Genomic DNA, 25,153 nt, shown 5'->3' on the forward strand with positions numbered 1-25,153 from the left:
CAATTAAACGTTTGTAAACAAGAACGGAATTTACTAATTTATCGCGCTGAATTAGAAGTACGATGGCAAGCTTTTCAATTCGCAATTTTTTCCCGGCTCTGGCAATTATTGTAACCGGTTTTTATATTTTTAATCCTTTACTCACTTGAAGAAGTACGAAATTCATAGTGTAATAGAAAAATGGCCTTATGACTCGATGACTTACTTACAGTCTATTTTTTTTTGCCGAATTGAAGATCTTTTATTCGAAAATTGTCATGATTGAAATACCTAATCAAAGGTCTATGGGTAAAGAGTAGGGTGAATTTGTTTCGAGAGCTTCAGATTGGCTGAAAATGGTAAAATTTAGCTTTTAGTGGTTAGCAGTTGATTTGAAACAAATTTTCATTGATGGCCCCCGCTCGCCTGCGCATAGGGGTGTCGTCAAATTGTGTAGTACCTAAGATGTCTTGTACCAATAATGTTGAATAAATTTGAATTTGAATAAATTTGAATTTGAATTTGAAATAATGATTTCGAAATTTCAAAAATAAATTTAATATGGTGTAGCTAGAGTTTCGGTTCTAAGGATCTCAGAATATTTCTGTACCAAAAATGCAACTTTTCGTTGGAATTAAAACTGAACATGAGTTGATTTTCCAATTTTTGGTGAATAAATCGTCTGCAAGAAGAAGCTTTTTGTAAACTAGAATCAGCCCCCCCCCCCGAGTCGATTGCAATCATTTGTTAGCCGATCTAGAGCACGTTTAAAATGTTGAATTTTAGGAATAAATCCTAAAATCGTACATTTTTTTTTACAGAAAATTACTCGAAACTCCTATCTCCACTAACTTACAAAGTCGACCTTCCTGAATCGATTGTTACCGCTTTTACACCGATTTGAAGTTCCCAGAAAAAATTGATAATTCTCAAGCATACTTACTAAATGAAATCGGCTACAAAAATAGGCGATATTTTGGGACCCTTTAAAAACTTATTTCCAATTGCAAGAAATAGGTACACTTTCTGCCAGTTTTCTTGGATTTACAATAATATCGAACTTAGGCATAATTTGACTGAATTTTAACCTGTAAAAGTTGATTACAACACTTTGTGGAGCGATTTTAAATTAATGTAGAAAGAGCCAACTTTCGCTGAAGGCTCAATGATGACTCGAAAATTGTCACAATTAGTGCGGAAGGTGGTCGATTTTAGACTAAGTATACCTATACCTACTTGGAGAATATTTTGTGTGATTTTCGGATAGTTAAACGAGACTACATATTTAAAAAAATTTCCAAGTTATACATACAAAAATACCTGCACTTTTTCAATCCGTCGTCGCGAATTAACAATTTGTAATATTAAATTTCCTCATGCTTGTCCATCAGAAAATCTATGAAATTACTACCTTTACTTAGTAGGCAAAAAAATGGAATCACAAAATTGAACAAAAAAAACGATTTTTCTGAAAATTCAATCTTCCTGTTTTTTTCGCTTTCAAATGGAATTTTCCTGAATTTTTTCAAGCACTTTCTTGGGTACCTAAGGTATCACCTATGTAATACCAATTTTTATCGTTGTTCCATTGCGAAAAAAGTTATTATCTTCAAACATTTTCCAATCAGATGAAACCCAAATTTATGTAATTCTTTGACTTGAAAGCCGATTTTTGCAAACATTGAGAGGGTGACTTACTCCTTGTCCTCTTCCCATCACATTTCGTTTTTGAATTGGGCTAAATGGGCTTATGTTGGTATAGGTACTGTGTAGGTAAAGGCGTGATAATGTTTCATAAAATGGATAAAGTCACTAGACAAGCTCTCGAGAATGAGACTATCTTCTCGATTAAATAACTTCGGTTGACGAAGAATGCTGACATTGTATCCGTAGGTGTATTCTGACACCGCAAGCGACCACAACTGAGGCTATATTCTCACAGACATAAAATTTGCAAAATTTTCACTTTTCTCGTTTGCCAGCTGCAAAGCATTGCGTACAGTTCATGGCTGGTATAAAATTCGTATTGCTTTAAACTGCTTATTCGTCTAGGACACTTTGTCATTGAGAAATTTTCCGTCGCAAATGTGACCCTAAGTAGATTATTCAGCAGAGAGTTGGTAGTATGAATACTTGGAAAAGGATCTCGTATTGCTTTGCTATACAATGTAGTGATGACTGTGCAAGCTCTGCTTGTACATATGTATATTTATACGAGATGATATAATTATTACGTCGTAGACAAGGTATAAGGTATATATATATTAACTTGGAGGTATTTTCTGCAGTTGGCATTTTACATGCCTATTCATTACGATCACAGATCGTGAGAAAGAATCATGTAAAAAGAGACGTGCTATACCTATAGTAAATTTCCGATTCAGCAAAATGAATACCTACCACCTGGATTAAAGATCGCAATTTCAATTCGTAGGCAAAAGAGTATGGAAAAATAAGGCGCAATTTACTCAAGTCATGTCTAATTATAATATCTTAACGCGAAACTACAACGGAGCAGCTTAGAAAATCCTGTAGTTTTTTCTCAATTTTTTTTTGGCTGTGCCCTAAAATGGTACCTAAATATTAAATTTCATCTCTCTGGAGACCATCAACAAGGAGAGGTGTAAAGTTGATCCGCTAAGTCGTTTTTAATTGTTTTTTTTTCTCCTTACGGTACCGTAGAGTGTTACTTTGCTGATATTTAATTATTCACGTAGACTTAATTGATTTAACGGCAACATTTTCATCAACGTCGAGTTGAATTGTAGATACGAGAAAAAATTCCATATCGTTTTGACAAGATAGTATTTATCATCGTGTGGAAGTGCATAGAACTGATATAGAAGGAAAATTTTCACGTGTACGCGAATGTCGCACGATGGAATTATTGACCATGTATCCAGTGCTGCGAACTTCACGAATCAGTGTTGCATTCCACGATACTACAAACACGAGTATAATATACCATGCCTGTGACGAAATTTCGGTAAATTCGCGGAAATATTTCAACATTTATGTTCGTATCTACTGTTCGTGATAAATTTCAGATTCCGGTATCAGTGATTTTTCCTCAATTTTGAAGAGATCTTGACTGTTGAGTGTTCACAGAACATTTTTTTTTCAACTTCTTCAATTTTGAATGTACGTTTGTAGGTAAATTTGAGACAATTTCAAAGCAAATTTTTCTAATGGAAACTTCAACTTTAAAAACAAAGTTACTGCAGCGAAAGAAATATTTTCCTTATCTGTATTAGTGATAAAGTATGGAAGAAAAAATACACATATCTAGAGTGTGATAACCACAAGGCTTTGAGAATTGATAAAAATAGTAAGAAGATAGTTACTGCATCAGCTGATGTCGAATATGTATACTGTAACACTGTATACAAGATGTCCCATCAAACTTCTGCGTGTGAAAGGGCCGTGGTTTTGGCAATTTCGAAAATGATTACCTACCTATAGTTTTTTTTTTTTTTTTTTTTTTTTCGGAAACAGTCATTCCCTAAATGGAGGTAAACAAAAATGATCTTGAAATGAAATAATTGAGTAGATAAATGTTTTCAGAATTGAAGGTGTTATGTATTGCCAATTTCAAAATTTCGAGAAAAACAGCCAACAAATTATCAATTTTTTTCAGTTCTTTGAAATTGGTAATAATGACCAAAAAAATTGGCACTCTTGCGTTTTAAAATATTTCTCCAATTTCAGTCATTATATGTACATATATCTTTCCGCATTTTGGCTCGACTGATGCGAAATGTTTGAGAAGAAACCATTTTCAGAACACAAATTTACCAAAAAATTAGCGATTTGCAAATTTTCAACCACTCAGTGGAACCCTAAAAGTGGTATGTATTGAATTTTGATGGTAATGGCTTAGGTCGGCGCAGAACAGAATCTTAAATACTATCTTTTGAGACTGTGCCATTTTCCCAAAATAAGTTCGTTGAAATTTTTTTTTGAGAATTTCTGCTCTTTGAGGACTCAAATCTTACATACGGAGCCGACATTTTTTAAAGACACATTCAACTCAAAAATCTAGGTTTTCACTGCAGAATATGGTCAAAATCCTACAGCGTTTTTTTTTCGCAATCCACCCTAATGATTGGTGATCACCCATGCAAAAATAATTGGATTTGATCAGGTCTAGTCAGATCAGAACTTTGAGCTTACGAAATCTGGTTACGTGGTTACATAAGTGTCCCTTTATGAGTAAGTAGATGCGATTTAATTTGTTCAGATTAAGCGCAGATTAAATCAAATTTGCATAGATACAGTCAATTTTTTGACCTTATCAGATTCAGTCTTCTTCCTCCGGATGGGTAGAGTTTTCCCGAGAGGTTTTTTCGGAAATGAGTAGGTACTGCGAGTAAAAATCAAAAAGCTCAACTTCATCAAACAATTTCGTTTTTTTTTTTTTTTTTGAAACTTACATTTGGACTACCCTGTATATGCTTTAACAGCATCTTATTTTGGAAGAGCTAAATGCGATTTAAAATTATCATAGATAAATGTAAATTTTGCTGATATCGATTTCTTACTTTTTTTCTCACGTTCTCACTCGACTTCATTTTAGGCCACTTCAAATTGTACAGAAAGGGAGGACGTTTCATAAAGAAAATATGGAACTTTGCATTCAAAATATTGCTTCTGAGGCAATCTTATCAGAATTAGTGTGGGATCAGTTTTTTGTTTCGTCAATTTTCAAGTACTTATGAAGTCTCGATTTTCTCGTACGTTTCCAAATTTAAAGTAAAATTCAACGTATGACCAATTTCCGATTAAGGATAGATTCATGAAGATACGTATCTAGGCACAACTAGGTAGGTACTGTAGAAAAATTCGACTTTAAGGAGCACATTAACCAAAATAAGCGTGGCAATTTCCTCAAGTTTGACCTTGGCTGCAACGAATGTAAACAATGCTTTTAAAAAAATTCACTTGAAGAAATTTCCTACTCTCGTTCAAAAAAACAAATTGTTAAATCAAAAAGGTGGGAATGGAAAGTGCAACCTAGAAAAATTTGGCAATATTGGTAACACTGATCACATTGACGAGTAGGTATTTACGTATTTGGCGGCAAAATGATTTCATATCACGCAACGACGCGCGCATTATTGGTTGATAATAGCAACTGTAGCCATGGAAACGGTGTGCTGCGTTTTGCCGTCTTTCAGCTGACTGATAAGAAAAGCAGCAACAATTGATTTAAATTTGTTCGATAACGCGGTCAAATTTTACGAGTACGTGTGTCGCTTTTTCACTGAGGAATTTTTTTTCATTAGGGATTGTTAATAGTAAACAGGAACCAAATTTACTCATGTAGGTTGATATCTGTTACCTACTCGTAACTCGTAGACCTACCGATTTGCTTCATTGAACGATTATAGGCTCATTTCCTCTCCTCTTCCCTACTTTCCCTGTCCTGCCTTGTGAAAGTTGGAAGGACAGTTGACATGATCAGTTGAGTCATCTAACATCTACGTACTTACACGAATTAGAAGAGAATCGATGAAGTCATTATACTCGTACTTTTGGTGCGGCGCACACGTGGGCTTTTTTTAATGGTACCGCCAGAACTATCGTTCACACGAGATTGTCGAGATTTCTTTATTGGTTCATTTTGATAGGCATATGGTTTCGTTATAAGTATCATTTTGTACAAGTTTTTTGTTGAGTGGATCTTACAATGTGGTGTGTGGGATGAGAACGTATGCTATGCCCCAATACCAACCGAGATGAACGAAAGTTCGAAATGTATAGGTCAAAATATGATGGAAACCTATTGAGAAAAAAAAGTTAGCATGCCGTGCGAGCCGTATCATTTAAGAAGCTTTCATACATGATGAAAGGTCCCATTGAGAGAATACTTTTGAATTGTTAAGAAACTTTTGCCCACTAACGAGATAAACATTTCAACACGAGGCGAAAACATCATGAATTTCGTTAAACATCCATCTCGTAGTTATAACTTTGACCCCTTAGCGTCGAAAGTCGAAACGATGGAGAAGTTTTCCGTGAGAAAATTTTAGTCCTAGTATAATTTTCCTCGTTTTCGGCTTTGTTTTTCAATATACTTAAAAGCGACTCGAGTTTTACGGAAATGAAGTCCTATACATTGGGTTCCTGTTTTAATCCATCATACTCATACCACTGACGAATTATTTTTCTATGAAATGATATTACCTATTGAATTTTTTTTTTTATTGTTTTAGATTTTGGACGATTTAAAAGACAATTCAACGTGGAATAGCGAAGTCTGCGAGGAAGAGAATAAAGAAGGCAGTTGGTATAGATTTTTATCAGCAGCTAGAGGAATGTTACATCAGTACGCTGGTCAACAATATTCTAGTATCAACGGGCATTACTCTCCTTTGAATAGTTGTTCGCAGTTAGTGCAGCAGACTTATTCCCAGGTGATTTATGTTCAATTTTTATTTCAATAATAGAAATAGATTCTCATTTTTGATGTACAAAATGTCTATTAAATGCATCAAAACATTAAATCTAAGAATTGTTTTCAAGTTTCTGAGAAAGAACTTGAAATTTGCCCAATTTGAGCGCATTTTCGGAGATAACTTACTCGTAATAGAGGGTGTTTTTTAGGTGACTGACCTTCTTCAATCTGGTAATTAGGCAACCATGCTGAGCACAAGTAAATATATGTTTGCCTACCTTAAGAATTGAAGGGGCTGCGTTATGCTCGCACGAAAAATTTTGTGTTTCAGTTTGTTTTTTTTTGGCAATTTCAATCTGGGTTACTCGAGAACTATAATAGGCAAAGAGTTGCGCGTTTAGGGCGTGGGATAGCTTATTTTTTCTAGAATTTTTCCATATCATGAAAGAATAATCTAGAAAATAACTGTTCAAAAATTTGATGATTTTCGCCATTCTTCTTGAAAATTTCAAAAAGTCTTCCTGTTTACCTATCAATGTTTCTTGAAGAAAAAAGTACGGTCTTTCCAAAGGGGCTTACTGGAAACGTGCATTTCTCTTGTCTTAAGAACCTAGTTAAAAAGTTATGCAAGTTTGAAATGAAAAAAAAATAGGTACAGAAAAAAAATTCAAAAATATGTTTTTATCATCAATATTGTTCATATTTTTTTTCCAAAAAAGCATAATACGGATAAAAACAGTCGCTTTCAGTAATTTTTATAAATTCTGGACTAGTTATAAGATTTTTTCTTTTGGAATTCAACCTGACGACGATTATCAAATTTTATACAATTTGGGTTATTCTAAAACATATCCAATCTGGATAAAACTAAAATTTTAGAAGTCATGTAGGCAATTTTAGCTTTGACAACTTCATTCGTGTAGATTTTTTTCATAATTGGTCTAATATCCTTGTTAGATTGTATTAAAATGTTACATAGTGTTGCAATAATCGTAATTTACACCGATCAATTCTGCGAAGAGGGACGATGGAGGGTAGCTTGAGATAAAAATGAGAACTTTTGGGAACCATATGTGAGGACGCATACGGAAAGGGACCTACCGACCAAAAAAAAAAAAAAAAAAAAGTTCTCTGAAATTGTTGTAGGAACTCTGTAAAGGGTCCCTACAACAATTTCAGAGAACTTTTTTTTTTTTTTTTTTTTGGTCGGTAGGTCCCTTTCCGTATGCGCCCTCGCATATGCAACACTCAAACTCTATTTTTCTATTTCACAAAATGGTTGTTTTCATCTAAATTGAAAAATTTGATAAATGATAAAATGAACCTACTACAAACATTTTCGTAGTAGAATGAGTTGAAAAGAGAAAATTTTAAAACTTTTACCTTTATTAACGCCATATTTGAAATATTCTAGATTAAATTCTCATTTGTATGGTCCAATTTCCGATTTTCTAATCATTACAGTGCTCAATGCTCATAGTGATTTTTACATAAAAATACAATATTGTAAAATGCTGATTCATTCGTAGAATATGCGATTGTCCCTGCGGTGTAACTGTTAGGCAAATGTATTTGCGTAAACTCAGTAAGTGTTGCATATCTCCGGTTATTAACGAAGTCGAAAATTTTTTGTTGACAAAACATTCATATTTTTTGCATTTGCGGAAAAGAGAAAAGGCCTTATCTATTTTGAACATTTTTCATAGTAAATTTCTTTAGTGATGTTGAAGGATCATATCAAATCACTCGAGTTGATATTGTGCTCATTTTTTCACCCAACAGAGGATTAGAAGCGTTATCAAGAGAAATTCTTTTGATTAGTTTTGATCAAATTTTGAAGTGCGTAAGAAAAAAAAATGTTCCAGCATTTTTTCAGGTATGAAGGTGAAAAAAAATTAATGTATGAATTAAAAATCCTAAAACAATAACAAATTTCGATTATACGAGTACAAAATTTATGAAGCTTGAAAAAAGTTTTACACAAAACTTCCCCCTTTCAAACAAGTTTTATGTAACAAAACACGTACGTATGAAAATCAAAATGCTAAACGAGACCCTATAATAGGCAAAGTTAAACAAATCGTATAAGTTTGGCAGACGCGAACATTCCAAATCCGCGTAAAACAACCTGTAACCCTTTGAAACGTTTTGAGCCGGTAATGAAAACATAACCATAAGGCGAAAAACAAATTAAATGACAGTTTAAAATTTTCTTTGATAACATAACTTAATAATTTCATTCGAGTTGAAATAATAGACATGTTTATGAACGTATTTAGCGACTCGAATGGTTTAAAACAAAGTTACAGATATCCAGCTTATTTTTATTTATTTATTTATTTTTTTTGCTTCTTTTCAAACAGACGTCAAAAATTACGGAAATTAATGACTGCGATTCCGAACAAAGTGGTTATTTCAACGAAGAGAAATTTTCACCCAATGAATCGGAAGAAAGCCAAACGCAGCGTTTCGAAGCGAAAGAATTATCACAAAGTTGCGAATCCGGCAAAGAATTGGTTCCTAATACCACCGAATTGTACGAGCGAACAATTCAAGATAAATGTGATAATGAAACTAGTCAGATGATTGATGAACAAAATAATAATAATGTACAAAAGTCGCAAATCAAAAGTGAACCTTTCAATTACCAGAAATATACCGCTGCTAGTGAGGTTCGTATCTAAATTTACCATCTTAATAATGATGTTCTAAGTATTTAGTAGGTACGTTAGGTACGAGATTGCCGAGTATTTTTTAATTATGCTCCGTCGTTATTTTTTAATTAAAATTCAAAACTCGAAATAAATACCCAAAAATTACACTAATAAGACGAGAGGGAGAGGATCCTGAAGGACGAAGATGAAAGGAGATGAAAATCCGTGACCTCAAATATAATGGCTAGGGTGTCCCATTAATGGCACATCTGAGAAATTCGCTATAATACTTACAAGGTCTAAAATTTTAAGAGTTTTAAAAATTTGAAGTTTATCCACCTAATGCTGGTTTGAATGAGCTGCGATGACAAAGAAGCATGGAGGTTTCCTTCTTCTATTCCAAAATTATGTTTTTTTTTCGTTTTGAATAAGTTGTGAGTCTGAAAACACGTGTCCAATACCTATCTGTGACTAGTCGTAAGTTAGACATTTTATGCCAATTTTACAAAATACATATTATCCAAATATTGAGCTATTTACAGGCATTATGAAATGAATGTACATTCACAATGCATAAATTTATCATCCAATATAGGTACCTATAGATGCATAAGCTCGGTAACGGTCTTTTGCAAATTTTTTGAAATTTCGCGATTTTAACCATTAGGTTTTTTTTTGATTACAGGAAACCGATTTACTACCATACATAGATTTAGACATGGAAACTATTATAAACGCCCCAGTTAACGAAAACGAAGAGTACAAACAGAAGTTACAAAGTACAGCGAACGAGATAAATAAAATCTGCGATGAAAACGAGTCGAACTTTCGTCTTCCCGGTTTCCACCAAGCGTTCGGTTCGACTGAGATCGGACGTTACGTACACCAAAAAGATTTCATCGAACAAACGGCCACCCAATCTATAATAATGCATCAAAGTAAAACGTTGATGCTCCAGTGCCAAACAACCATTAACGGCGTGCCAAATGGCTTAAGTAGTCCAAAAGCCAAATCTCGGGGTTGTAGTAAAAGGATAAAAACGCCGATGGAAACGAATGCGACGAGATTAGCGCCGTGTTGGAATTACGAACACGAGACTGATTCACCGGCGGTCGTGTGTACGCCGCCGAATGGCGGATATTACAAAAGAAAAGACATGAGACGCGCTAAACCGAACCAAAATTGTGAAAATGGGTCTTCGGTAGGAGGGTATTATGCCGCCGATGAGTATTATAATAATTGTCCATCGCCGTATTATGGCGGCTGTTCAGATTACCCGAATTGCGAGTATTACCGGTATCAGCAGAATTCACATTCACACTCGCATTCGCATTCGCATTCGCAGTATCAAAATTACAACAACAGCGCTTCGTATAACACGCATTCTAATTATAACATGAATAATTATACCGAAGAGCATAGTCAAAGGTTGTCTTCGTACGGATCCGCGTCTTCGATGTCTTACAGTCATAATCAAAACTGGCGAGGCGAAAGATTCTTCCCGTATGCGGAACAATTTCAGTCTTATAGATACAGACAGGGCAGCTCGTCGCCATACTATCAACAATTCGTTTCGTCAAATCAGCATATTCAGTCGCAGCAGTCGTTCAATTACGGCTACAATTCATACCCTCCGGTACCTAATTATAATTATTTTTAAACTTTTCGTTTGTATTAATCGTTTTTATTTTTTATTTTTTTTCCATATTATTTGAAAAATTTTCAAAGCTCGCAGATATGCGGCGTATCCGTGATTGTTATTGTAGGTATACCTAAATATGTGATTCGGCATCAAGTCAGGTGAATACTTATTATAACTACCTATTTAATTTGAAGATGCTGAGTACTGCATCGAACGTTGGTTAAAATGTGAGTTTTGGTTTGTCAACTTGGGTGTAAGGTCAATTTTTCAATTTACGAATCTTCCATTGTAAATATTTTCTGGAAAAGTGATCTCAATTTTGATAAATATTTCGTATTTGTTATATCTTTTAAAGACACGATTTTGTTAGCATTTTATTTTCTTCTTTCTTGTTTCAATTTTTCTAGTTCAATTACCTAATTGAAAATATTTTTTAATACGAAGCCATGTTGTACTTACCACTTCTTATTAACATTTTTAGTCAGTAGGTAGCCTGAGAAAAATCTTTAAACTTCGGTATTGAAAAAAAAAAGTGTACAAATTGAATCGGAGAATATTTTGTGAGTCATTGAAGTCGTTAGGTTTAATCATTGTCCTGCTTTGACTACTTTCAGAAAATGAAACAATGAGCAGTCAAGTGAATTCGTCAACTTTTTTCTTCAAATAAGTAATTTTTCAGCCAAAAATTATTTTTGGCTTTTCCACATCAATTTAAAATACTAGGTACCTACCTAGGAAAAATTCTATACTCACTGGAAGCTCCTGAAAAGCTCAAATGTATCTGTTGTTTTCAAGTCGAGAAGGTTGAAAATTGAAGTAAAGTGACTATAGGTATCCCAACTCGTTTGTTTCATTGGGGGGGGGGGGATATGTACTATGTATATGAAAAAATTCAAAGTTTTTCATGTGAGTAAGAATTTCTTAGTAACTTTTTAGAGCTTTCAAAAATTTGTCAAAAAATTAAATCAAGCGTCTAAATTTTGGAATAAGGGTTCCAAAACTGGGTACTTATTTCACCTTTGAAATGAAATAGAAAATGTATGAAGGTATCATGAAAAACTATGACCAAATTTGTGAATTGGCTATACGTTTTTTTTTGTTATCAAGCGTTCCGAGAACGTCTTCCATGTATGTAAATTCGAAAAAATTTGGAAATATTGTTTAGAGTTTGAACTTGACCATTTAGAATGATGAGAAATGTGAGAAAATGAAATGAATTCAAAAGATTACGCTGAGAACAAATTTTTATTTTATTTTATTTTTTGTTTTGTGGAAGAGAGCTTGATTTTGAAAAATTTGTTTCTGACCTGTACCTACCATATATATCTGTTCATTCACTTTGAATTTTCAAAAACTCGATGAAAATCGAAAAATCTATTTTAGGCAACTGAAGATTCAATTCTCAGTGTTCTACTACGTGTTCTTTTACCTTCCTAGTCGACAACCTCCCATCGTTTCTTTGATAATATTGATCTGCTTTTTACTTGCTAATTTTAATACCCACTAGAGCATTTAGATAGTATCTACATTTTAAGTACAAAATGCATAAGATGGACTGATGGACCACTCTGTCCAAACCTAAATAAGGGGAAAAAGTACAGGGTTCCTAAATTTTTTTGTATTTTTACGTTTTTTTGAAAATCACGTGCGCATGAAAAATTTTCAGTCTACAAAGGCTATTCCAATTACTATGTTGGCACCATATGAGCCCACGCCACGTTCTGTGTAGAAATAAAATGAGATTAATCCCTTAAAATTGAATTTTACGTTTTTTTTTTGTGATTTTTAATGGTTGGGGGGATCAGTTAATAAAAATTGAAAAAAATGAGGCATACAATTTTTTTTTAAAAGACACAATTTTAACTGCGATAGTTAGAAATTTACAAAAGTCAAAACAGTATTCCCTTTTCTCTTCCGTTCACTTGAAAGCATTTATTGAAATTATAATGGATTTTTTGAACATTCTTTCGCGAAAGTCCCTTGATTCTTACAAAACTTCTCCAGTATCTCCACTCTTCCTCCCAATCAAGAAGTGAACGGGAAAAGGTGAATTTTAAGAATTCTGTGTAGGTAATTTTGTCGCTAAAAGGTGGTAAGGGCTCATACGAAGCCAACTGAGCCATCTGACTATTTTAGAATGCCTTTTGTCAATATCATCATTTGAAGAAATGAATTTATTGCTACCAAGAATAAGTACATTAAAAATCTAAAGGAGAAAAAAATCAAAACTTTATTCGGATATGCCGCTAATTCTGTGGAACGATATAATTTTGTGACACAAACTTACTGTATATTCTTATACTACATATTACATATTGCGTCATTACGAGAATTTTATCATTATTTTATTTTGTTCTTGTTTTGTTCTCTGTTTTGTTTTTATTTTTTATTTTTATTTTTTTGCATTGTATTATATCTATTTTCTTTATACCTACCTACATTTAGTTTGAAGAACGAAATTTCAGATCCGTTTTATTTTAACGCAAGAATTCGTATACTAGTCTTATCATTGTTAATTAGGGATATACCCATTAAATCGTGTATTATTATGCGGGTTTACTGGAATACCTATATTTTGTTATTGTAAGACCACAATTTTATATTTTGATAAAAAGACAAAAAATCTTTTATTATTAAATATGTGAGTTACATATTTTTAAAATTTACTAGTTACGATTACTTTTTTTTGTATATTTTATTGTTGTTAAATTTAAATATTAATTTTAAATACCGTTGCATTCGACGTTACAAACCTGGTTTCTTTGTGGTGGAATCTTCACTTTTTTTTGCACAAATACCCAAATAAATTCCTGTATAGGTACCTACCTATTTTTAAATTACTCAGAACTGAAAAATAAATCCATCATGAAGGAAAAATAATTGAAATTAAAGTGTTATCTTTATGACCTCGGAATTACTGAAAAATTTTGTGAAAGTTTACGAAGAAGAAAAAAATCAATGCGCTTGATATCCAGATTCTAGGGAGAGTCGAAGTACATACATCGAACAAATATTTGGAGTATCTTTAATTGATGTAACTTGTTTTAGGGGGAAAAAAGCAATAAATACGTGGCAAAATGTTTATTGCAAAATAAAACTGCTTTAGCTAAATTTACTTTTAATGTTACTTATTAAAGTTCAGATTCGCCCCGCATTAAGAAACCATTCTCCATGATGCGTCGAAACATTGTGCAACTAAAAAAAATGAAAACTTCAATAATATTTAGCCAGGTAATATACATACAACAATAATTACATTAAATAAATGAATAAATAAATCATCTTATTTTGTATTAAAGGTATTCGAAGTGAAAAATTTTAGTGCCTTTTTCTAAACTTATCGATACATTTATGTTAAAAAGAAAAATTCTTAACAAAAAATAATACAATTATTAAATTTTTATTGAAATTAATAACTCAATGTAAACATAGCAAAAAGTATGTAATGAGCTTAAAAGCGGCTCAATTTATAACCGTGGGAACAATTTTTTTAATTTGATTTTTAGTGATGTTTTGTGTTGAAATTCTAAATCTCGTTTTCATGGTTTTTGTTTTAGGTGTTATGTTTTTAACGTGTGAGGAGAAAATTTTCCATTGTTATTTGATTTCGTACTCGTAGAGTGAACGAATGATTAGATGTATGTAATGTACCTACCTAAACAAGTTGATTTTTTTTCACAAAACACCCATTTTTATGTAAATGTTTCAATAAAAATTTGTTTGGATTGTAATCAATATAATAGTGTATTTATTGTTGAAAATTAAATATTTTTAAGTTGACGAGCTGATGATTTTTTTTTCTTGATTAGGGCTTGATGTATGCATTTATTTCTTTGGAAGTTGGGTTGGTACCTACTTTCATTAGAGTCTAAAATTTGGAGAAGAGAAACTTTGTTTCACATTGCAAAAGCCCGTCAAATTTCCCCTATCACACATTTATTTTTATGAGTGAAGTTTAATTGTTGTATCCCCAATGAGAAATTGGGAACTGCAAGAAAAATATTCAGTGCACGCCGTATGACTGCTGTCGTATTAAATGTACTTTAATCTAAACCATAGGCCACAATTGTAGTTGTTCGATGAAATCACGATCACATAGCAATGATGTGAATAACTATTATTTCTCAGCATAACGCGATCAGCCTTTTTGTTCTTGAAACAATTAAAAATTAAAAAAAGGAGAGTCGGACTTGCAGACAACAATGATATCTTGTGGACAAACATACTGCAATGAATTTAATCGAAAATCGCTAGATGTGAATTTCTCAGGTTTTCCAGAGTTGACCTCGACTCGACGTTATTCAGAAGAGTCACACTCTTCCTCTGAAAACGCAGAATGAAAACGAACACAGAAGGAAAAAAACATTTACTAAGTCAAAATAAAACAATGGGTAGGTAATAGGTATACTTATCAATAGAATATCCGATCTTCAGTATTACATACTGTTTACCATAGGAAAAAATATCACGAAATAATAAAAATTCAATGAAAATTAGTAACAGGTTCGCTCGAGTAAATTTAATAATTTTTTACACACATTTGATGTTCTCAGCAAAAAAACCACAGGTGATTTTGTACCGCTTGAAGAGTTCTCAGGAAAAAAATACTTTTAGAATTTTAGGTAGTAATTATTATTAATACATAGATAGTATAATATTGATATAAATCCATAAAGAAAACATTGAGCATACACATCAGTTTTACTGTAATATAAAAAGTAATACACATTAATTAACATTTCAAAAAATGATAGTACCTACGAATAACGCAACCGAAAAACACACGTGCAATAAAATATTCGAGAAATAACAAACACTCGGACGAGACTCAACCAAAATTTCAAGGGAACATCACGTTTTATTGAAGGAAGCACTAACGTTTGTGTGAAAGGAATGTTGCTGAATCGATTACAGAAAATCTTACAATAGAGGATAATCACAGTATTAGTTTTTTTTTTTTTTTTTGTAACAAAAAGTATCGCAGTTGAAAAGTTGATTGTAAAAATAACTCGAATATCACAAATTTGTTTTCATAAAAATTTCCGGTAAATTAGCTTAGCAGTACATACAATGTAGAAAATTACACCGTACAATGCTTAAGACCATTGGCGACTAGTTAAGACTAGAAATTACTAGTGTTCTTACAAGTAGGTCTTGTTAAAAAACAGAAAAGAAAATATAAAAAGGCTGATCGCACGTAAACATTGCACGATTCATTTAATTTTAATAAATGCATAAACAAAGGAACAAGACGGCGAAGGAATGTAAATGAAATCTTATAGCGCACCAATACAGCAGAAAATAATAAACGCCAAAATCATACTTCGGTGAAGACGAAACCAACCATTAAATTCATTCCTAGATGATACGGATTTCTAAGGACATGAATGAAACATTTTATGCGGACAAGATCATTAATGAGAAGCTAATAAAAACAAATACTTGAAAACAGCGATTAAAAAAAAAAAAAAAAAAAAGACTAGAAAACAAAGAAAAATTGATTGAGAATATTTACAAAACGTAAAATGAGAAAAGGTAACAACATTATTTATGCGTAATGCTAGCTACGATACGATTAACTTGATTTTTTGATAACTGCTGAATAACTTCTGGTAATGATTCGAAATTAACGGTGTGATACACGTAAGGCCTATGAAAGAAAACACCGAAATATTAGGCATTTAATTAAAAATTGAAGAAAATTATGAAGAAAATTTACTTACTTTATAATGTTTTCTTTTAATTTATGCATCGCGTCTGTCAAAATGTGTTGATATTTGCCTTGGGCGATTTTCGACATTAACCAAGCCTGTTCGTACAGAAAACTTATACAAGCACAACGGTCGAATAATTTCTGCGAATCTGGAGGATCCAGCTAGAAACGAGAAATGAATATTTTCAACATTGCAATTGCTTTTAACGAAAGAAAAAAATCATTCAAGTATTACTTGTAATCTAGAATTACACGAAACCCATCTTCCATGAATGGTCAAACACGAAATAATCGTTTCGGTGCTCAATTGATTGGGTGTTTTATCCTCTTTCATCTATAAATTAATTGTACATAAATAGGTTACTGAACATCGAAAACATAAACGAAAGAAAAATTCAACAAAGGCGAAAAAACGTACAGAAGTTTCCAAATCAAGAACAACGTCGACTCCTAAATTATCGGTTTTATTCATACATTCGTTGAAAAGAGTATCGTCTATATCGGTGCTTTCGCTCAAATCGATGATTTCATCTACTCGAGAAAAAAAAACGAAGTCTGAATAATTCACTTGATTGTAGGGATAGACTTTTTTAAGCTAGTGAATTACCGATGCAATCGTCGAACGTTTCCAAATACGTTTTTTCAGTGGGCGACATACACGTAGTGAGTATTTTAGCTCCGACGTGGTGCGCGATCTGCACACAAATATTGGAGCATGGCAATGCACCATTTAACACCAAAATAATATCATCTTTTGTTATCTTCGAACAATAATGAAGCGCAATGTAGGCCCGGATACAATCTCCGATACAAGCAGCAGCATCCGCAAAATTGATGCATTCTGGTACACGAACTGAAATACATTGACAAGCAACGTTACAATTCAATACTGACATTGCGCAGGAACCGGTAATATTTGAAAGAAAAACTAACCTAAATCATACTGTTCAATTACAACATACTGGCCACATCCGGACTGTGCGCAGGATACAGGAATTACTCCTGTAATTAAGATACCTATGTAGCAAAGATTTATCTTCATAGAGGATAAAGAAAGGATAAAAAGTACCTGCTACGCGATCTCCAACGTGCAAAGTATTCACCTCGGATCCGACACTTTGCACGATACCAGATATATCTGTACCCAAAGTTCTATACTCCGTGTCCATTTTACTATCGTCGACTACAGGTTTATATTCTTCGTTAGCGATAGATATACCGCAAGCTAGTACTTTGACGAGTACATCAAATTTTTTCAAATCGGTCGATACATCCTGTGGGAAAGGATATGAGTAAATTTGACGTTACAATGCATAATATAATAAAAATATGATTAACCTGTTCGCAAAACACCATGTCATTCTTCTTGTTTAAATAAGCGTATTTTGATTTTTTCGTAGATACTGGAACACTTGATGGATTCATATTGCATAAACACTAGATCTGAAAATTCAACGTTATGAGTCGAACCACATGCACCCACTCTGAACTACGGTACTAAATTTCGAACAACTAACAGGTGAAGTGAAAATGAAAATTGAACTTTACATGAGCTAAAACTATGCGCGTTTGAGAATAATTCACCTCAACATTCCCGCTTCTCCGTAAAAACCGCTAAAAAAAACTGAAGTAGATATAGATAATCGCGTTATCAGTGCAACCGAAGTAGCCAATGGCAACGAGAGTAACTGGGGCATTCTCTTTGACGTCATGAGATGATTTATGAAGATGGAGTCGGAGAGCGGGAGAGAGGAAAATGAAAATACATGAACATGAAAAGCTCTTTCTGTCGCTGGAGACTGGAATAATCGAGCTTTGTACTCAGTGAAATCGAAATTAGCTTGAGTGGAAAGTTTTAATTGCTAAGTTGAGTATTTTATATTAACATTCAAGAGCAATCAGCATGTAAAAAGTAAAAACGACCGAAAGAAAACAATATACCTACCTACTTACCGCTTTCGGCGCTTTCACGTTGAGCTTTATTTTTTAAAAGTCGAAGATTAAACGAACTTTTTATTAATTAGGTAAAGGTACTAAATGCAATAAAAACGTGTTATTAATGTAGAAATGCAATGATGAATGAAGTTCGAAGTTAAATTATTATTTAATTTATTTTCATGCTATTTTTTACGAACTTATTATGTTCTTAATGTTGAAATAAAAATAATAAGTTGTTTTTAATAAAAAGCAAAAATTAACCAAAACTCATACTGTAAATGTGTAGACTGTAGAACACAAATCATTTGCATCTCTTCTTCTCTTCTTACATAAGTATTATTAAAATTTTTAAACAACCCTGAACCCATCACCTTGTTTGCTTCGTTTCTACTTTCCAGTTTCCTTTTCCTTCAGTTTTCAAGTTGAGTTGAATTTCTATTTAATTTTCTATTTTTGTCCAATAAGCTCGCTTCAAACGGTCAGTGAAATTGTTTAATTAAAACTGTAAAATTCAGTGAGTGAGAATTTAATTTCCTGATGCACTCGGATTCAATCATCAATCAAAATTTCAAATAATTATATGTATTGCGTACCTATTCGAATGGATTTAATTTAAGTTAACTTGAATCCAGATTGAATAACCTATTTTAGATAAACTTGCCAACTTTCTGTTAGTATCTACTTCGAACATTCTAGGTAAGCATTTATTCGTGAGACAAGCTCGCTTTTCAGTTTTCTGGGAGAAAATGAGAATGAGAAATAGAAATAATTTGAAAACTGGGAACGACGGCCGGGCGTTCAATATTTTTATAATCCCGTTTCGATTAATAATCGCTTGGAACGCTAATTGAAATAAAAATTTTTGCAAATAATTAAATTTAATTTAATAATTAATTATTTATAGATCGTCGACATTGACTGTTGAGCAATACTATGGATAAAAAATTGAGCGTCATTTGAATACCTAATCAAAATATTTACTTCTTAAGTGCGATGCAGAAAGTATGGTTGGAGATGGAGTGGAGACTCAGACTGCAGGCTGTAGTAAAAGTAAAACCCAAGCCGAGCTGCTAGAAATTGCTTCATGCTAAACTGAAATGCTCGGGTTCATCCCTATAATATTTGTTTCATGCGGAATTTTTCAATTCCATTTGCAGGTTCTTGCAGATGTAAACTTTTTGATTTCTCATCTTCAATCAATCGCAACTACGGGAATTATTAAAAACTTTCGAGGTAAGATGTGTTATTCAATCCCGGTGGTAAATGTTGAGAAAGGAATTTTCTGAGGAAAAAGTGCAAGTTGCAAAAGTAATTGACAGATTGCCTCAGATTTCAGCTATGGTGGTATGCATATGCTGTTGTTTGCTTATTGCTGCGAATTGCGATTGAACTTGATTTTTTTCTTTTTTCATCGTCACTCTTGTCATTACCAAGTTTCCAAATTAAAGTTGCAATTTTATTTAGAGCAGTTTTTGTGAGCATTTTGAATTCATTTTTCCCCCCGTTCTTTTCAGATTTTTCTATTGAAATGAAACAGAAACAGAAACTGAAAACAAATTTTTAAAAAAAATGAACAATTAGGGCAACGCTGAAAGAGGCCAAAAATACGTCATTCCCAAACCTAAACATTTTATTTCACTTTGTAGTTTATATGCATGCATATTTTTTTGGAAATGTTTTTCAAACTACGACTCCTCAGCTTTTTCTCTCTTATTTGAAAGAACATCAATCAAAATCATTTAGTTTTCTTCAATAATGTCGGTACCGTTAAGTAAGATTATTCCAACTTTCAAAAAATGATCTTTGCAAATGTAAAAAATACACGAGTAAAATACACTTATTTATTCTGAATACATATTAAAAACATGACTAAAAATGGTAGAAAATATTCCTACGTGTTTTCGTAATATCGTACAATACATTTAAAAAAAAAGAAAGGAAAAAAGGAAAAAAATTAAATAACAATTTTTTCGTTATGGCTTCTGTGTACGACTTGATTCATTTCTTCAACCAGACTATCCAAATCAACGTAATTTCCATCATGTTCTGGATCTTCTAATAAATTACCCAGATCTTGTTTCAGTTCGGTAAATGTAGGTCGTTTATTTGGATCCGAAGACCAACATTTACTAATTACGTTAAACAACTGCGATTTACAATGCTTTGGTTTTTCTAAGCGGTAACCTTCTTTCACCTTCCTCATCACTACTCGAGCGCCCATAGATGCGTAAGGCATTGAACCTGTGAAAATAAACGTAAAATCAATTGCAATAGTCTTATAATTATTCAACGTACAGTACGAGGTATTTTAAAATCCAATGCAGGTATCACTGTGCTCACCTAAAGTTACAATTTCCCACATTAGGATACCAAAACTCCAAACGTCAGTCTTATGTGTATAACAACTGTAATGCAACGATTCCGGAGCCATCCACCGTATAGGTAAAGCACCCTGCAAACATGTATAGAAAGTTGTATAACTTTTTGCATATTTCCTGACAAATGCGTATTTACGGCGCCCATATAGGCAATTTATCGTACCTTGCTTTGACGATGTTCGAGTACTTGACCAGATTCGCCTACATGGCGTGACATTCCAAAATCAGCGATTTTACATAATTTATTATGATCTACTAATATATTACGCGCTGCTAAATCTCTATGTATAATCTGTGAAAATAAAAACAGCTTTAAGTACGGCTAATGGAGTGAAAATATTCATTTTGAAATAATTGTTTTTACTTGTTTATTTTGGAGATACTCCATTCCTCTGGCGACGCAGTAGGCGAAAACAGTTAAATCTCGAGACGTTAACGTATCCCCGTTATCAGAGAAGTTGAAGTAATGAGATCGTGTACGATGGTCTCTTAAAAATGATAACAGCTTACCATACATTACGTATTCCATGATTAACATATAAGGTTCTGCAAGATGAATTACGAATTTACTCTAAGTCTTACGAGTACACTAGGCTATAGGCTACATGCGAGCTTATAATAACGTGCCGTAATTACCAACCTTTTTCAGTACAACATCCCAATAAGGTTACAACATTAGGGTGAGATCCTAAATGCTGCATTATAACTAATTCTTTAATTAAGTCTTCTTTTTCGCGAGTAGATGAAATCTCTTTGACCATTTTTACCGCTACTAAACGTGTTAAACCTTCATGGCCGCTTATATCGTCCGCTTCAGCTTTCCAAACCTTATAGAAAAAAAATTCAATCGTAATAACTTTATCATAACATTTGTAATAATTAGTACGTATGTATTAAATCAAAGTGATCTTTTTTCCGCAATAATTTGCGGTCGAACGTAAAGTTTTTTTTGAATCGCGAAATCACGAAAAATCAATAAAAGAATTTACTTGTCCGAAATTTCCTTGTCCTAATATAGTCTGCAGGCGTAATTTATCTCGAGGAAACTCCCATTTGCTATTATTCGGCAAATTGATAGAAGAAAATGCTTTCTTTTCAATTTCCCAATGAGCCTGTAATCATGCAAAAAAAAAAAAAAATTCACGTAGATAAATATCTTCGTACATCTCACCACTATGTATATAATATACCTAATCAACGTGGAATTAAATTGCCTTATAAACGTATAATTTTACATAAAATCTCACCATATGATGAGGAACTCGTGGTAATTTTGTTGCAATCGGAGAAGAAGTCACGCCTCCGTTGAATTCCAAAGGATTTCTGTTGTATTCTGATGAATATTCGGAGCCTTCAAAAATCTGTCGAGCAATTTTACAAGCGTTAGGAAAAAACGATGATTTTTTTCACATGATTTTAATGTAACTTAGGTACTATGCACAATTACTATATACCTACGTGTACTATTAACTTACTATACTCGATCATGTTATTCGAGTACAGCTAGAGTACAGTTAAGTTATAGTTTTTCTGCATTGTTATCGTCAATGGCGGAAATTTAACAAAAGAAATTATCCAAAGGATTGTTTATGTCGGAGAATATAGGTCAAGAGCCGGCTACTATGTACAATGTTAAATATTTGTACGGTATCATTAAATATGTAAGTATACATAATATTCGTACACATGTCTAATTAGCATCACTAATCTGATGATTGTTTTTATGTCGAGAAGCTTATACCTATTCAGATATGTTTTCGAGGGGAAAATTTTTTGACTCATATTGTAGATGGTTTAAGGGTGTACTTTAGCTTCCGATTTCCCGAGAAAATAGGTAATGAGTAACTTTTATTGAAAAATATTTGGCTGCTAAATCGAGAGTGTAAAATTATACTTTTTAATTTTATCAGTAAACAAATTACCGATTTGTTCGCGAACGAAAAATGAATAAATTTTGAGAATTTATTTTGAACGAATTATTAAAAATTGTGCGTGCGCATTTCTGCATTAATTGTTGCACTCACACTCGCACACGTTGTTATTAAATACGTTGGAAGCGTTGCCAAATTGAATTTTTCGTTTAATTTCGAATAATTTTCCAAAATAATTCCGACTTCCGATTGTCACGAATAACTGAATTTCCCTGGCCAAGCGCGTCACCACTTTTTCTCCACGACGTTGTCGTGGAAAGTTGTAATTGTCGCGCTCGGCCGGAGAATTATATTTTAATTTTCATTTACTGCATTTTTAATGTGCTATAATATTTGATGTCTGGGTTCATGAAGTATTTTTAATGAATGGCGCATTTGTTTAATTTTCAGAATGATTTTTTAAAATTTTCAGTACACTGAATACGAGGATATTTTTTTCAATTTTTCAAAATTTAATTTTCTTTTCTTTCCTGACATGATTTTTCATAGAAAATTTTTTTTATGGGGGCCCGCAGTACCTAAGTAAATTTCAAAAGTATCAAAACTTTGTCATAAAAATTGATAGAAATGAAATTGGGGAGAGAGGAAATGAAATTTGATATAATAAGCTTTCGAGCAATTTTCTGAGAAAACAGGACTTTGTTACCTAGTTGTTCGGAAAACATTAAAACAAAAAGAGGACTTTGGATGTCTTGGACAACAAAGCATAAAAGCACAAGTCCCTTAGCAATTATGGCAAAAATTACGACCATTTTGATTATACTTCATCGAAAAGCTAAATTCGCAAAAAATTAACACTCTCTGACAATTTTCGCAAAAACAGCATTTTTTTGGTGAATTTTGACAAGAACAGGAAAGTTTGACAACTTTGGCAAAAATTATCCCTTTTTGACAATTTTACCAAGAATATTCACTTTTTGACAATTTCGACGAAAATGGATACTTTTTGATTATTTTACTAAAAATTGATGCTTTTTGACAACTTTTCCAAAAACATGACACCATGACTTAGGCAAATTTGGTAACAAAAAAACAGAACCTTATAAGTAAGTTTGCCAAAAACAGAACTTCTGATTGGCAAATTGTGAAATAAACAGAGGAATTTCAAAAAAGTGGGGAGGTAAAACCCATTTTGATAGGTCACATTGTGTCACATTTTTCGAGCACTCTGAAAAACATGATCAAGTTTTTGGGTCAAAATTATTCTGAAATGCTCAAAAAAAGTTTTGTTTGTAATTTTTCCCCATATACATATTTTAACCCATTTCTGCGCGTTGCATGATGCCTTTTTCAGAAACTTCGGAAATCATGACATTCATGACTCGATTATGAGCTCAAATAGTCTTTCAAAAATGCTCAAAATTTTTTTTGTCAGAGTATTAGAATTTCTCGTGAAATTTTATTTCATTTTGATAGGTCACATGACATTTTATCAAAAATCCCAAAAATCAAAACCTGTCTGCCTTTAAACTTTTTTTAAATGTATGAAAACATTTTCGGCTAAATATACAACAGTTCATTTTTACTCAAAATTGTATGGAGATACGGTGCGTATTTCACAAAAACTGAATCCAAAATTGAAATATTGAAAATTGGAAAAACATTCAACACTACCGTCGGCCGGATCTGGAATTATAATCAGAAATCATATTTTTTGCCCACCTGGATCTTGTACATGTCATTGAAAAAATTGAAAAACCAGTTGAACCAGCTCATCTTATGCACTTCCAGTGCTCAAATTTCGGTCAAACAGTCTATGCTAGATACCAAATCGACCCATACCACCCTTGGCCGGATCCGGCCTTCTGCTCAGAAAACAGAATTTTTTATTTGTACCTATTTTTTCATCATATTTTTGTTGAATTTTAAAAATTACCGTTTCTCCCCACCACATGAACTTAAGCAGTTGAAATTTTTGGGGAGAGAAACGGTCGTTTTTCAAATTCACCGAAAATACGAGAAAACAAGTAAAAAATCCGGTTTTCTGACCAGAAAGCCGAATCCGGCTAATGGTGTATGGGTCGATTTGGTATCTACCACAGACTTTTTAACCAAAGTTTTGAGCTCGTGAATTCATTACAAGAGCTGATTTTACTGAATTTTCAAATTTTTCAATAGCATTTATAAACCACCGGATGGACAGAAAATTTGATTTCTGATGATGATTCCGGATTTGGTCGGCGGTAGTATCAGTTAATTATGTACGTATCAAGCATGGATCCTTCGGCCAAAATTTCAGCTACTCAAGTTCACGTGGTGGGGAGAAACAGTTATTTTTCGAATTCACCAAAAATAAGAGAAAAAACAGTAAAAAAAAACTGTTTTCTGTCTGGAAGGCCGGATCCGGCTAATCTAGAAAATTGCACGTGGTCAAAATTTGAGCTCCAGAAGTTGATACGCGAGTTGATACGCGGGAGAAATGGATATTTGTAATTTTTTTCCGTTTTCTGAGTTATTAAACAGCTTTAGCTGTGTACACAAAATTTCAAACGCTCGCCAAAAATGTAAAAATCAACTTGAG

General features: G+C 32.9%; 3 protein-coding genes across 8 annotated transcripts in view; 1 reads left to right on the forward strand and 2 right to left on the reverse strand.

The window, feature by feature from the left end:
• The window catches only part of LOC135832466 (uncharacterized), a 57,122-nt gene extending 42,670 nt beyond the window's left edge, over window positions 1–14,452 (forward strand). For all 4 annotated transcript variants that reach the window (XM_065345727.1, XM_065345728.1, XM_065345729.1 and 1 more), the window contains 3 exons: window positions 6,195–6,395; window positions 8,740–9,048; window positions 9,716–14,452. In XM_065345727.1, the coding sequence (XP_065201799.1) occupies window positions 6,297–6,395; window positions 8,740–9,048; window positions 9,716–10,690 (1,383 nt within the window). In that variant the 5' untranslated portion in view covers window positions 6,195–6,296 and the 3' untranslated portion in view covers window positions 10,691–14,452. The remainder of the gene's footprint in view (window positions 1–6,194; window positions 6,396–8,739; window positions 9,049–9,715) is intronic.
• Window positions 14,453–15,023: 571 nt separating this feature from the next.
• On the reverse strand, window positions 15,024–18,105 carry LOC135832467 (quinone oxidoreductase-like protein 1). 3 transcript variants are annotated; one of them, XM_065345732.1, is made up of 9 exons: window positions 17,934–18,105; window positions 17,724–17,828; window positions 17,455–17,659; window positions 17,319–17,387; window positions 16,993–17,238; window positions 16,804–16,916; window positions 16,621–16,719; window positions 16,396–16,547; window positions 15,024–16,322 (listed from the first exon to the last, which is right to left on the reverse strand). In XM_065345732.1, exons 2-9 carry the CDS (start codon window positions 17,808–17,810, stop codon window positions 16,217–16,219), a joined length of 1,077 nt encoding a protein of 358 aa, XP_065201804.1. In that variant the 5' UTR covers window positions 17,811–17,828; window positions 17,934–18,105; the 3' UTR covers window positions 15,024–16,216. The 3 variants fall into 3 exon arrangements, with proteins under 3 accessions (XP_065201804.1, XP_065201803.1, XP_065201802.1); XM_065345731.1 differs by having other exon boundaries at window positions 17,903–18,105; XM_065345730.1 differs by having other exon boundaries at window positions 17,724–18,102.
• Window positions 18,106–20,150: 2,045 nt separating this feature from the next.
• LOC135832463 (bromodomain-containing protein DDB_G0270170-like) overlaps window positions 20,151–25,153 on the reverse strand; it is a 71,027-nt gene continuing 66,024 nt past the window's right edge. The window contains exons 3-9 of the mRNA XM_065345721.1: window positions 21,949–22,062; window positions 21,691–21,813; window positions 21,342–21,528; window positions 21,066–21,247; window positions 20,865–20,993; window positions 20,664–20,775; window positions 20,151–20,564 (exon numbers count right to left, since the gene is read on the reverse strand). Of these exons, the coding sequence (XP_065201793.1) occupies window positions 20,278–20,564; window positions 20,664–20,775; window positions 20,865–20,993; window positions 21,066–21,247; window positions 21,342–21,528; window positions 21,691–21,813; window positions 21,949–22,062 (1,134 nt within the window). The 3' untranslated portion in view covers window positions 20,151–20,277. The remainder of the gene's footprint in view (window positions 20,565–20,663; window positions 20,776–20,864; window positions 20,994–21,065; window positions 21,248–21,341; window positions 21,529–21,690; window positions 21,814–21,948; window positions 22,063–25,153) is intronic.

This window comes from Planococcus citri, chromosome 1, assembly GCF_950023065.1.
Source record: "Planococcus citri chromosome 1, ihPlaCitr1.1, whole genome shotgun sequence".
NCBI classification, from domain to species: Eukaryota; Metazoa; Arthropoda; class Insecta; order Hemiptera; family Pseudococcidae; genus Planococcus; species Planococcus citri.